At 38.7% G+C, this 13687-nt stretch overlaps 1 protein-coding gene across 6 annotated transcripts in view; it reads left to right on the forward strand.

Annotated features, from left to right (window-relative positions):
• acap3a (ArfGAP with coiled-coil, ankyrin repeat and PH domains 3a) overlaps positions 1-12678 on the forward strand; it is a 72488-nt gene extending 59810 nt beyond the window's left edge. For 2 of the 6 annotated variants that reach the window (XM_044211254.1, XM_044211255.1), the window contains exons 17-25: positions 16-110; positions 261-478; positions 1224-1313; positions 1504-1602; positions 1806-2032; positions 2865-2974; positions 5293-5403; positions 5531-5592; positions 11650-12678. In XM_044211254.1, coding sequence (XP_044067189.1) covers positions 16-110; positions 261-478; positions 1224-1313; positions 1504-1602; positions 1806-2032; positions 2865-2974; positions 5293-5403; positions 5531-5592; positions 11650-11756 — 1119 coding nt within the window. In that variant the 3' untranslated portion in view covers positions 11757-12678. The remainder of the gene's footprint in view (positions 1-15; positions 111-260; positions 479-1223; positions 1314-1503; positions 1603-1805; positions 2033-2864; positions 2975-5292; positions 5404-5530; positions 5593-11649) is intronic. The other 4 variants (XM_044211257.1, XM_044211258.1, XM_044211256.1 and 1 more) reach the window with 3 other exon arrangements.
• The last annotated feature ends 1009 nt before the right edge of the window (positions 12679-13687 follow it).

A 13687-nucleotide genomic window follows, 5' to 3' on the forward strand; every position in this document is an offset into this window, starting at 1 on the left:
GTCTGTGCTTTGTAGTTAATGTGTGAACTTGGAAACAGTGTCATCAACCACATCTATGAAGGCTCATATCAAGAACAAGGTCTAAAGAAACCATTACCATCCAGTTCAAGGTAGGAATTCATAAAATATATAACTTTAGATAATTATCTAAAATATAAAATATGTAACTAAACTAAATAAATATGATCTTGTGCATTATCTTTATCTGTTACTTTTGAACACTACAAGTCTGTTATGTTGTGTTGTGTGGTCCCTTGCAGGCAAGAGAAGGAGGCTTGGATTAAGGCAAAGTACGTAGAGAAGAAGTTCCTGAAGAAGATGGGCTCCACAGAGATACTCATCAATGGAGAGAGGAAGTCAGAGCGGCGGTGGAGCGTGAAGAAGTGTCGTAGACACAACAGTGCTACAATGGTACCTAAAACACGCCGAAGATACCGACAAGAGCCTGGAAGCACCTCCCCTTCCACTCTCTCTGCAGGTACTTTATTTGATCTCTGTCTGGACTTATGTCTGTTCAGAATGGAGATTTCTAGTGATGTGTTGTTTTTAGGTAAACTGGGCTTAAACGTTTAGCCTTTTAGCCTCAGTTTGAGCCTCTAATGTGTTACATTTACATTCAAGGCCTAAGCACTTGAGTTTCCTACAAATATATTTTATGCGATCTTTGAAAAACCCAGAAGGTTGTTTATCAAAACTCACAGCTGTATCAGTTATATTGGTATAGATCAGACTGTGAAGGAGAGTTGGGGGTACGGGGGTACTTGTAGCAAAAATACTGCATGAGGTGAAAGGGACAGGTGTATGCTGGTGTCCTAAAAACAACAAGAAGTTAGTTATTGTAGTTTGGCTGCTTAGATATCATAGAAAAAGACTCTCCTTATAACTGCTGAACTTGCCTGAGAATCTTCATGTTTTTAAGTTTTCTTCAGTATCAAAGTAATCCAGTGATAGTTGTCTGTACATCCATGGGTACATTACAAACATGAACTGCAAATAGTACTTAAGTAAGTACTTACTAAGTAAGTAATACTTTTAACGGTGCCAATTTGCCAATATGTTTTCGTCCAGATGGTTTAGGTAAATTGGATGCTTAGTACTGTGACTTGAATGTAATTTTAAGAGAAGCACAAACTGGGGCTAGGCCTATATACAGTAATGGTCCAACAAATGTAGTCCATTATATCATACAAAATACTTTACTTTCACCTATGTTTGTCTCACAGCAGCTGCTAAGTTCAGACGAGATTCCCTGTTTTGTCCCGATGAGCTGGACTCTCTCTTCTCCTACTTTGACACAGGATCTGGGCCTCGAAGTAAGCAACGTTTTATTTTGACAGTCTATTCCAAAAAACTGGCAATGTAGTCACTGTTCACAGGCCACAGCAAGATACTCAAGCCTTTAATTGTAGGTTCTTAACCAGATTGTGGATCAGATGCTTAACATTGCTGATCAGCCAGAAAGAGACAGCGGTAACTAATGTGTCCATGTTCTGGCGTCTCCCGGTCCGGCAGGCCTAAGCAGTGACAGCGGGTTAGGAGGCAGCACAGATGGCAGCACAGACATCCTAGTGTTTGGCTCAGTGGTGGACAGTGTCACAGAGGGTAAGTCCAGTGGAGGAACGTGTAACAGATTGTCCCTTGGATATTATGTACGGTATATACTGTGGGCATAAAATGGTACATAGTGAAATTAATTTGCTTCCTTAAATGCAACTACAGACCTGCCAACAGCTACAGTTACAATTTTTATATATTTTGTGTATCCTATGTTGCTGTTAAACGAGTACTCCTTACCCTGTCCTCAGAGTGTGAGGTGTCAGAGGACTCGAGTGGTGAAGCTGAGCTCGAGGCTGAGCCAGAGACGTCAGACCCGGAGGACATGAGGGACCTTCATCCCGGAGCGCTGCTCTACAAAGCCTCGAAAACCCGTAACCTGCCTGTCATGGCTGAAGCACTAGCCCACGGGGCGGATGTCAATTTGGCCAACGATGAGGACGAAGGAAAGACGCCCCTCATACAGGCTGTGATTGGGGTGAGTCAGTCAAATGAACGGTACCAGAAATGAGTCATATAGGAAGCATCATATCTGTGCATCTCACTTAATGTTTTAGTAATAAAGGAAAAGACATAAAGGTCAGTTATGAGCTCTCCTCAACCTGTGGAAACAGTTGTTTAACGTCTTCTGTGGGACATTATGTAAGATGCTATTGAGTTGCATTATGGGAAATGTAGGATCCAGTGTTTCTGGAGACTAAAAGTCAGGATATCTCAACTTTTGTATTTTGTTCATGCTGAGGTTGAACACAGTTGAGGCCTATCTGCCACAACAGATCCACACTGAAATCCAGATATTACACAAAATATTATAGACAAAAAATCTAAAGAAAGCTGTGTGGCAAGTTTTGTTTTTTAAATAGAGGGCTATTCAGTTGTACGTCAAATAGATTCATTGCTTCACATACAATCAACTGTAAGTTGTATACGGAAAGAAATCATCAATAATGAACTAAATGAATTAAAATCAATTTTGGACAATAAAACATGGATATATATCATATCCTGAATGTGATTACAACCAGGATAAGACTCATAACAGGGGCACTAATTAACATACTGTGTTGATGATGACTTGACACAAACCAGAAATTCAATAAAGTTGAATTAGACAAAAATATCATTACATCACTCACTGTGCAAAGATCAAATCCCTCCAAAATGACCCGAAATGGCTCTGGTGACAAAAAACGTCACGTCAGCAGCTGGGACTGTGCGAATATCCATTTTAAATACCCTTTTACACCCAAACTCAATAGCAATATTTCGTTGTTAGTGCCAAGCAAACCGGTGTTTTTACTTTATTGTAGGGTTCATTGATCGCATGCGAGTTCCTGCTCCAGAACGCAGCTGACGTCAACCAAAGAGACGCGAGAGGCAGGGGCCCCCTGCATCATGCCACATATCTGGGACACACAGGGTGAGTCATGAGGCAGTAAGCAGCTGTTTACTTCGGACCGCATTTGTAGCATTTCTAACCACAAATTTCATAGTTTCCATTTCAATAAAACGTGCTTTGTATGTCCACCACAACGGGCCTCATGCAAGAACCAGTTGTTTTTAGCATCTTAACTTCATATAAAACCATTCCCTCTTTATGTCTGTTACAGTACCGCGCTGCTCTGATGACACACATTGCTGGCAGCTATAGCTTATTTTTCATATTTTCTAATTATTTCGGGTTCTTTGATACGACTTCTGACACTGCTAAACTTGTTATCTTTTTGTCAGCTGATTCCCGACAACAGGACTTGAAGCTCCGCAGAGTGAATTTTGTCTTTTTACTCTTTGGTAACGTTCTTGTGAATGAAACTTGCCCACAAATGGAGCGTAACAGGCAATATGGCAATTTTAGGGACGTCAATTATGCTGATGATCAAATCTCACAGACGTGCACCTCCTCATGAACAGATGACATTCATCAGGCTGAAATGAGCGATTTATGACAAGTTTGTACAGTTACAAGAGTTTGGTGAATGCGACCTGGAACACTCATACGAGCAAACTTCACAAGGAGGTTTAAGATAAAAATTTTAAAATGTTCTTGCATTGGGCCCATTGTCTGCAGCTGCCTCTTTGAATACAGTAACTGTATTAATAATGTCGGTAAGCTAGACGTACAGTGCATCCAGAAAGTATTCACAGCGCTTCACTTTTTATTTTGTTATGTTACAGCTTTATTCCAAAATGGATTAAATTCATTAATTTCCTCAAAATTCTACAAACAATACTCCATAATTACAACGTGAAAGAAGTTTGTTTGAAATCTTTGCAAATTTATTAAAAATAAAAAAACAAAAAAATCACAAGTATTCACAGCCTTTGCCATGACACTCAAAATTGAGCTCAGGTGCATCCTGTTTCCACTGATCGTACTTGAGATGTTTCTACAACTTGATTGGATTACCACCTGTGGTAAATTCAGTTGATTGGACATGATTTGGAAAGGCACACGCCTGTCTATATAAGGTCCCACAGTTAACAGTGCATGTCAGAGCATAAACCAAGCCGTGAAGTCCAAGGAATTGTCTGTAGACCTCCAAGACAGAATTGTATCGAGGCACACATCTGGGGAAGGGTAAAAAAAAAAACAACCTTCTGCAGCATTGAAGGTCCCAATGAGCACAGTGGCCTCCATCACCCATAAATGGAATAAGTTTGGAACCACCAGGACTCTTCCTAGAGATGGCCGCCCGGCCAAACTGAGCGATGGGGGAGAAGGGTCTTAGTCAGGGAGGTGACCAAGAACCCGATGGTCACTCTGACAGAGCTCTAGCGTGTAGAGAGGAGAACCTTCCAGAAGAACAACTATCTCTGCAGCACTCCACCAATCAGGCCTGTATGGTAGAGGGGCCAGACGGAAGCCACTCATCAGTAAAAGGCACAAGACAGCCCGCCTGGAGTTTGCCAAAAGGCACCTGAAGGAATCTCAGACCATGAGAAACAAAATTCTCTGGTCTGATGAAACAAAGATTGAACTCTTTGGCCTGAATGGCAAGCGTCATGTCTGGAGGAAACCAGGCACCGCTCATCACCTGGCCAATACCATCCCTACAGTGAAGCGTGGTGGTGGCAGCATCACGCTGTGGCGTTGTTTTTCAGCGGCAGGAAATGGGAGACAAGTCAGGATCGAGGGAAAGACGAATGCAGCAATGTACAGAGACATCCTTGATGAAAACCTGCTCCAGAGCGCTCTGGACCTCAGACTGGGGCGAAGGTTCATCTTCCAACAGGACAACGACCCTAAGCACACAGCCAAGACAACAAAGGAGTGGCTACGGGACAACTCTGTGAATGTCCCTGAGTGGCCCAGCCAGAGCCCAGACTTGAACCCGACTGAACATCTCTGGAGAGATCTGAAAATGGCTGTGCATCGACGCTCCCTATCCAACCTGATGTAGCTCGAGAGGTCCTGCAAAGAAGAATGGGAGAAACTGCCCAAAAATAGGTGTGCCAAGCTTGTAGCATCATACTCCTCAGACTTGAGGCTGTAATTAGTGCCAAAGGTGCTTCAACAAAGTCATTGCCATAATTGTCATTATGGGGTATTGTTTGTAGAATTTTGTGGAAAATAATGAATTTAATCCATTTTGGAATAAGGCTGTAACATAACAAAAAGTTGAAAAAGTGAAGCACTGTGAATACTTTCCGGATGCACTGTATGTAGCACGGACCTTTTGAAAATGACTGCTTGGATGTGTGTTTGCTGTGACTGATCTCCGTCTCTGGTATTTTCAGGCAAGTGTGTTTATTCCTAAAAAGGGGAGCTACACAGAATGACGGGGATGAGGATGGCCAGGACCCTTTGAGTATAGCTGTACAGCAAGCCAATGCAGATATAGTCACACTGTATGTTAATTTATATACACTCTTTCAAAGTTTTTTTTTTTTTTTATTCTCCAGCTTTGATGATTTTTTATTTTTTTTAACATTCTGCTCCTTTTCTCGTCTGTTGCGTCTTCCTTCTTTCCTTCAGGCTGCGTCTGGCCAGGATGAATGAGGAGATGCGGGAGTCGGAGGGACCCTTTGGACAGCCAGGTCAATACCCAACCAGCAGCCCCACTGAGCAACAGTATAAGAAATGCATTCAGGAATTTATCTGTCTCAATATAGCAGAGTGCTAGAATCGAGTCCAGTCAGGTTAAACTACAGTGTAAAACCAGTGCAGGGGGTGCCAGTACACATATGACTGACTGAGAGAGACACTTGTTTTCTCTAAAAGGGACTTTTCACCACCAGATTAACTTCTTCTCTACATCAGATATATCAGAATAATTTGAGTGTTCCTCTCCCCAGCACAGTCTGCTGACTTTAGACAACAGCAGTCAACTCCTCGCTCAGGATCACGCAAGAACTCCGTATCAACCTCCTTTAATGATGTCAGATTTGACCGACGGACTTTGCCTGACGGTTGCCATAAAATTCAGTGTAGACGAGCTTAGTCACGTGCTCATCAGTCCAATCACAGCAGAGTTGAGAAATCACTGCCAGGAAAGGGTTAGCCACTTTTTAAAAAAAGATTATCCTGCAGCACTATTGTCAAACAATCAATAGACCACCGATAAAGCAATCAGCAGTGTATTCGGAAATGACTTTGCTCTTTATTTGGAGGTTTTAGAGGGTACAGGGTGCTCTGAACCAAAGACCTGCCACAGCTCATTTGTCACAGCAATTCTACGTTTAATTTCATCATGTGAGTGAGTTGTTATTGTAGTGCGGAGTGGGAGGAGCTATTTCGGGTGCCCCTGGTTCTGGAAGTAAAAGTCACATTAATTCTTCACATAGACAATGCTGTGTGACTCAGCTGGAGCACTTCAACGGCTTGGATTAAAAACTGCATTAAAAAATATCTCGTTCTTTGCTTAAAAAGTTGAAGATACAAGCCTGTATACTGTGGAAGTGAACTACGACTCCCTCGGCGAGAAACATCCAGTTACAGAGCTTAGAGTTCTGTTACGTGCGGCGCTAACGGCAGGCAGAAGCTAAAGTTTGCAACGTTGAAAAAACAGCAACTATGTCGTTTGTTCCCAACTGCAACAAGCATTTTGAATTCACTACCGCTCTGGCTTGTGCCTCTAGCCTGATTCTTTTTCACAGCAACAGCGGCCGATCATGGGTATTGTAGTATTTAGAGCAGTCCGCCAAACCAAAAGGACGGACAAAACATGACTTCTGACAGGTGACAGGTGGTCATATCATAAACCTATAGGGCTGTTACATTATCCAGGAGAGTCCCAGTTTTTCTATCTTAAGTAACATTGAGGATATCGTTTAAAGAAAGATTTGAAATGGGAACACAGAACTGGTACCAGCGGCTCCTCCCACTTCACAACAGTATTTGTAGCAACGATGAGTCGGGGAATAATACCAAATTGTCTGTACAGGGTGGTGCAGCCAATTCACTTGCCTGTTCATGGCAAATGAAATCTCAGCTGACTGTGCTTTTTTAATAACCTGAGGATCTGTGTGATAAAATGGTGTTGGAGCTCCTGTATTTATGTTGGGACAGTCATGAGGCGTAACTTTGAGGCTGCAATAACTGTGACTGAGAGTAAAGAAGTATAGAAGAAGTAGTATCATGTCTCTCTATTGATCGAGAGATTGATCAAGTAAAGCTTTTATGTTTAATCAAAAGCGGAATCATGCACTTTTTCTTACCAACAGTGATTTGAATTTTGTTTTTGCTCTTATGTCGTTGTACCTTTAATTTTTTTTATTGTATTTTGTTTTTCGGAATAGGTTCGAATGCTTTTTGTTTTATTCATGACGAAACGTCCAGAGCAATAGTGCAATGATTATTTCAGTACAGATAATCTGTATTTTTTGTATTATGTTTGACAACAATGCAGATGGTATTTTTTTAAGCTGGATATATTTTGTTAGATTTTATTTTGCTGAGCACTCACACACACATAGCTCCAGTATTATATTCTCATTATGAGAAAGAGAGCCAATACTCCACAGTTTCATAATATACAGTATAATCACTTAGAGGAATCCTGCAGTACAATATGCAGCAGAAGATTGACATTTTTGATAAATCACACTAAACTAAGATGTATTGCTGTATATACAGTATTTGTATGTTAAAATGTTTGTTTATGGTAATCTAATGTATCACGATGACTAGGCCAATACTAGATTTGTTTATAGTGCATGGGTGGCTGTTGCCCAGGTCTTCCTAATCCCTGTCGCTTTTGTTTACCTTTGTACCCAGTGTCTGTGAATATTTGACATTTAGTATTGTTGAATAATGTTGATATCCATATTATATACTTCCAAATCATGACAACAGTGCATGGAATGACATTCATGACAGAAATGGATGCAAACAGACTGAACACCCCTTTCCCACCGTCTTCCACGATGTTAGTGCAAAACGCTTGATGACAATGAACATGGCAGCCAATGAACATGGCCGCTGCCCAAAACTGTATTTAATGATTTCATTTATGCTCTGAAATGATGTTAGGTCCGACGAGTGCTTTTTGTTTGACCCCCTTGGTATCTCACAGTAAATGGAAGTGATCTGGTGCTGGACACGCTCCCTCATATGAGACTGACGTCTGCGTTTTATCGGAGGCAAAATTAGCCTGTAAAAAGATGTTGCTTGTTTTTGACAGATGCTATGGACTGTTGGGGTTTAGTTCAAACCAAAGACCACAGACAGTTTTTCAGAGAGCCAGCAAGTGTTTTTGCCATTTTCTTTCTCATGGTAGGCCATGAATCCAAAGGGAATTTTTATTTATTTAGAAGAGACCATATGAAAATGATTTTTTTGGAGGGGGGCTGAACCTTATGTTTGACTTTTATAAAAAGCAAGACCCTGCCCAGGGTCATTGATATTTTGTTTGGACCTTCTTCTTGGCTTAGAAAAAAAATTGCAAAACCCTCCCCCCTAATTGTGCAAGTTTAAGTTCACCAAAGTTGAAAAAAAAAAAAATGTGGGCGAATGCACTCCTCCCCCCGCGAGTGAATCCACCGATTGTGGTGATTCCACTGAAATTGTTAAAAGAATTTTCATGAAACTTCAGACCACCCTCTCTTCAGCAAAAAGAAGATACACAACCCCCTTTTGTGACCCCCCCTTCCTCCCTAGTAACTTTCATACAGTCCCTAGCTTGAGTTTGCCAAGCCACATACAGGTCGGAGCCCTTTAGCTGTGAAATGATTTTTAAAGGACGTGGCAGCAACAGAGAGAGCAGCTCACTCATTTTCTCCTTTCCCTTCTTGCTTGTCAGTGATAGATTCTTAGCACTTTGAAAAAACACTAAATCCAGCCTTGTCTTATTTTGTGCAGTACTTACTGTGATAGCTGTGGGAGCTTCACAGCAACTTTACAAAAGTTAACAGGAAGCAGATTTTACTAGATGAATGATGTCATCACTGACCAAACAATGATTTGCATCAAGCCGTTGAAGGATTACGTGTTGTACAGTACGATGTGTCTACAGTACAGTGTATCAGTCAGTACGTCAACAAGTTGACTGTTGTGTATATAAACTAAAAACTATTAACACTTTAACTGCTTGCTTCTAGCATGCAATTTTTAACTTTCTTGTATTTTTTCTGTCTCTGACTGTTATCTGTACAATTTCTTTAAATATTGTAAGAGAACGTGTGTCTCTAAATATACAGTACCTGTGCATATTAACACTGCTACAACTGCTCCCTATGTTTGGTTACTATGTTTTTCTGTTCAATAACTCCTCCCAGTGTCTTCTGAAGTGGTACTGAAAATAAATGGAAGATGTGACTAAAAGCTAACCTCTCCCTTTGCCTCTCTGCTTTGACTGCCTTTTACTACATCTACTACATCTAACAGCACTAACAAACTACCAACTTCACGTGCTGCTGGTGCACTAATTATGGATTGAATATCTCTCATTTTCACAGCATGACATTGTAACATGTATTGTGTAAACTAGAATATGAATAACGTGTTGAATATGTGACAACGTGAATATGCATGGAGAGACTTTAACATTTGAGTTTTAAATTAATGTTTTCCACTGCTGCTGAAGAATCATTATAATCTTAAGTTATAATGTTTAACTTTACTTTAACCCACTTTTTAGCATTTATAAGCAGTGTGTATATATATATATATATATATATATATATATATATATATATATATATATATATATATATATATATATATATATATATATATATATATATATATATATATATTAATAAATGGTTTATAATACACTATAATGTAGTTGTAAGCAGATATAAGAACATTTATAGGTGTTTATTAATGTATTTGTCAACAATTATAACTCCTCCTGTGAAGCATGCATAACTGGTGTATAAACAGTTTTTGAATTATTGATAACACAGTACAACATAGCTGCAATCATATTTAATGATATATGATTATGTATGTGTACATACATTGTGTTTTTAACTGTTTATACACATTAACAAATCACTCACACGGCAGTTTAAAACTCATGGAGCTTGAAGGTTTATTCTTGACCTCAGAAATAGTCATTTGACTAAGCTTAAATGTAAATAAATAAATATATACTTGATTAATAGTATAATTATGATAAGTACTTCATTAATCTATATAATATAATTAATACAGACAATATGTAACACATTCTTCATATTCATATATATGAAGACATACTTTATATGATTACAACTGTGTTCTATTATATTGTCAATCTTTCATTAATTGTTTATACACCTGCAGTAGTGTAATAAGTACTCGTATACTCTGTTACAAGTAGAAGTCCTGCATTCAAAACTTTACTGAAGTAAAACTACAAAAGTATTATCAACAAAATGTGCCTAAAGTATCAAAATCTGTAAGGATGCATCATATTTTACAAGTCGATCACATGTTTTGTATGTTGTCTGCACAGTAATTAGTTTATAGCTGCAAGGATTAGTCGATTAACTGATAAGAAACTATTCTGATGATTGAATAATTATTTTTGTCATTTTTTAAAGCAAAAATGTCAAACATTTGCTGGTTCCAGCTTCTTAAATGCGAAGATTGTATACCTTTCTTTGTCATACATGATAGTAAACTGAATATTTTGCGGACATTTGAAGGTATCACCTTTGGTGTGGGAAATTATAAAGGGCATTTTTCACAATTTTCTGACATTTTATAGACGAAACGATAAATTGAGAAAATAATCAGCAGTCGCAGTTTCTTACAGACCTAAATTAGTTGCTATAGCTTTCACATAAATGTGGTGGATTAAAAAGTCTCTGATATGTAGTGGAGTCAAAGTATAAAGTAGCATAAAATGGAAATACTCAAGTATCTCAAAATTGTAGTAAAGTACAGTACTTGAGTAAATGCATTTGGTATTTGGCTTTCCACCACTGTATACCTGTTACAGATGATTCACAGGAGGCGTTATAGTTGTTGACAAATACATTCATAAGTACTTAAAAATAGCCTTATATCTTTACAACTACATTATAATGTGTTATAGTGAGTTATAAACCATGTAATAATTGTTTGTTTCTCTATAGGTACTAAATAGGGGGTTAAAAAAAGTGTTACCAAGAAGCCATATCTACTATTTTATTTATTTATATATGGCGCATATTCATAGCAGAAGTGATCTCATTGCACTTGTCCTATAGAGCAGGTCTAGACCGTACTCGGACTACTATAAGGCTTGTACTCAGTGATCTCTCGGCCTCCTTCTCTTTCTCACACTCACACATACATAAACAGGGAAAGCCAGGAATGTTCATTCCCCTTTTTAATTAGCCAAGCCTGGGAGCTCTCATGGGACACAAAAGAGTTCAACTGCTTTTGTTATGCCTGTGGATTCAGCGGTTACCATGGCCACAAGAAAAGTAAAGGCTCAGAATTTGGAGAGTTGAAAGAGGGGAAGCTTCATGGTGCCTCCGCCTGTTTTTGCCCTTCCATTCATGAGGCTTTTTCTTACCCAGGGCTCCTCTGCTTTCTGCTTTCCTCACTGCTTGTATTCATAACTTTTAATATAAAAGATGTTTTGACTGTTCAATACTAGCGTCAGACAATCAGGTCTTAATAGAAGTGCTCAAGTGGCATCATTTTTCATCATTATGTCCCGTTGTTTTCTTCATCAGGAGACGCCACGTACCTTGACATCTTCCGAGAATTTTCCCACATGGCATCCCACAACCCAGAGAAGCTGAAACGAAGGAGTGTGCACTTCCGACACTCCTTCAGGTAGTCCGCCAAGCGTCTGGAGAGGAACAAAATCACATACTTGAACAGCCACTTTCCATATATAGTATAATATAACTGGGGGTCACTTCAGTCCAACATCACAAGCGATCCTGAGCTTGAAATTTGAACCACTGACAGAATAAGGATCATATTTTCACATCATAATAAGTTACCCCGCCTGTTTTATTCCACAGAGAAATGTACACAATCACCTTTAAAGTGGATTAAAGTGAAGGAATTATGGCAATTTTGCTATGCTGTTGTTCATTATCATTCAGTGTTTAGAATAGCTGCATTATATCTGCAAGAGTCTTGCAATGTTCTTAGATCAACCTTTTATTTTGAAATGAGGATTTGCTGGTTTTTTCCTCTTAAATGCATTTATAAATATAGCATTGCTTTTGTACATCGTTAGATGAAAACTTTGGATAAAATGCCAAGCACTTGTTTTGTTTTTATAAATCCTTTGTTTGCTGCATCGGTTTCATTATTCTGATCAACATGTTCGATTCATTGAAGGACTTTCATCAATACTTTACATAAATACATTTTTCTGTGTTTCTAATGCATGCATTTACTCCCATATATTATATTTCATACTTAAACTTGAATTCAGCTATGTTTTATGGATAAAGAGTGTCATGTCATCATTAGTCGTCATCATCAACAATCCAACATCTTGAAGTCGCAGTGTTATTTCTCTTGATGAGCAGTTTATTTTCTTATGAAATGTGTTTTTGTTTTGCATCGACTATGCTGGTGTAGTCTTTGCAATATTTTTGTTTAAATGTACTTTGCAAGCACCACTATGAAATGCAGTGCTTACGTCACTGTAAACATGCTGTAGACGCAAAAATGCTAATATATCTGAATGAACAGGAATACTGATGAAAGATGGATGAAAATAAACATCGTCTGTGTTTACACATATGCAGCAAGAGAGTTGAGTTTGACTAACTTGTTGAAGGCAACCAGCCACATTTCTACATCACATCACAACATGTAGCTACAACAACAGCGCCCTCTTGTGTTGAAATGGGAGATTACTGAGTGATAGTTACCTCCACCCTCTCCTTATTATATTCTACTTTCTACGGCATTTATCACACTATTTAACAACCATATCATGAAACACCCTCTCTCACGTCTGGAGGATGAAAGTTGGCATGGTCTTTGTATTTCTTTTATCATCATACATAAAGTTTCTGTTGGGAATGATGGCTGAGGAGGGACTCGTATACAAAAGAAGACATGAGAAAATGTAAAGGATATGCGCCGTTTGAAATGAAATGTTTAAAATTTGATTTTAAAGATAACTTACTGAACAACACAGCCCACAATAAGGGTTTTTGGCCATGTGTTGATTGTGTTATCATTAGAGAATTTAGTGGAAATAATGATCCACTCCTAGTATTTAGTACTGCTGATATTCCAGTATTATCTTATTGAAAATAACTGTTAAACCCTGTGTATTATTTTCTGGTAGGTGTGCATGTCCCTCTGACAGCTCGAAATGCATCAGTGGATGAAGAAGTACTCAGATCCTTTACTTAAGTAAACGTACCAATACAACACTGTAAAATACTTCATTACAAATTACAAGTCCTGCATTCAAAAACTTACGTAAAAGTACAGAAGGATTAACAACAAAATGTACTTAAAGTATCAAAAGTAAAACTACTCGTTCTGCAGGAAAATGGCCCCTGTGATTTATGTATTAGTATTATTATATATGACATTATTAGATTTTTAATACTGATGCACATGTAGCATTTTGCTGTTGTAGCTGGTCGAGGCGGAGCTAGTTTTAACTTCTTTATATACATTTAGATAGTTTAGTGCAGTGGTTCCCAACCTAGGCGTCGAGCCTGCTCTAAAGAGTCACAAGATAAATCTGAGGGGTTGTGAGATGATTAATGGGGCAGGAAAGAAGAA

The sequence above is a fragment of the Siniperca chuatsi genome, linkage group LG10 (assembly GCF_020085105.1).
Source record: "Siniperca chuatsi isolate FFG_IHB_CAS linkage group LG10, ASM2008510v1, whole genome shotgun sequence".
Taxonomy (NCBI): domain Eukaryota; kingdom Metazoa; phylum Chordata; class Actinopteri; order Centrarchiformes; family Sinipercidae; genus Siniperca; species Siniperca chuatsi.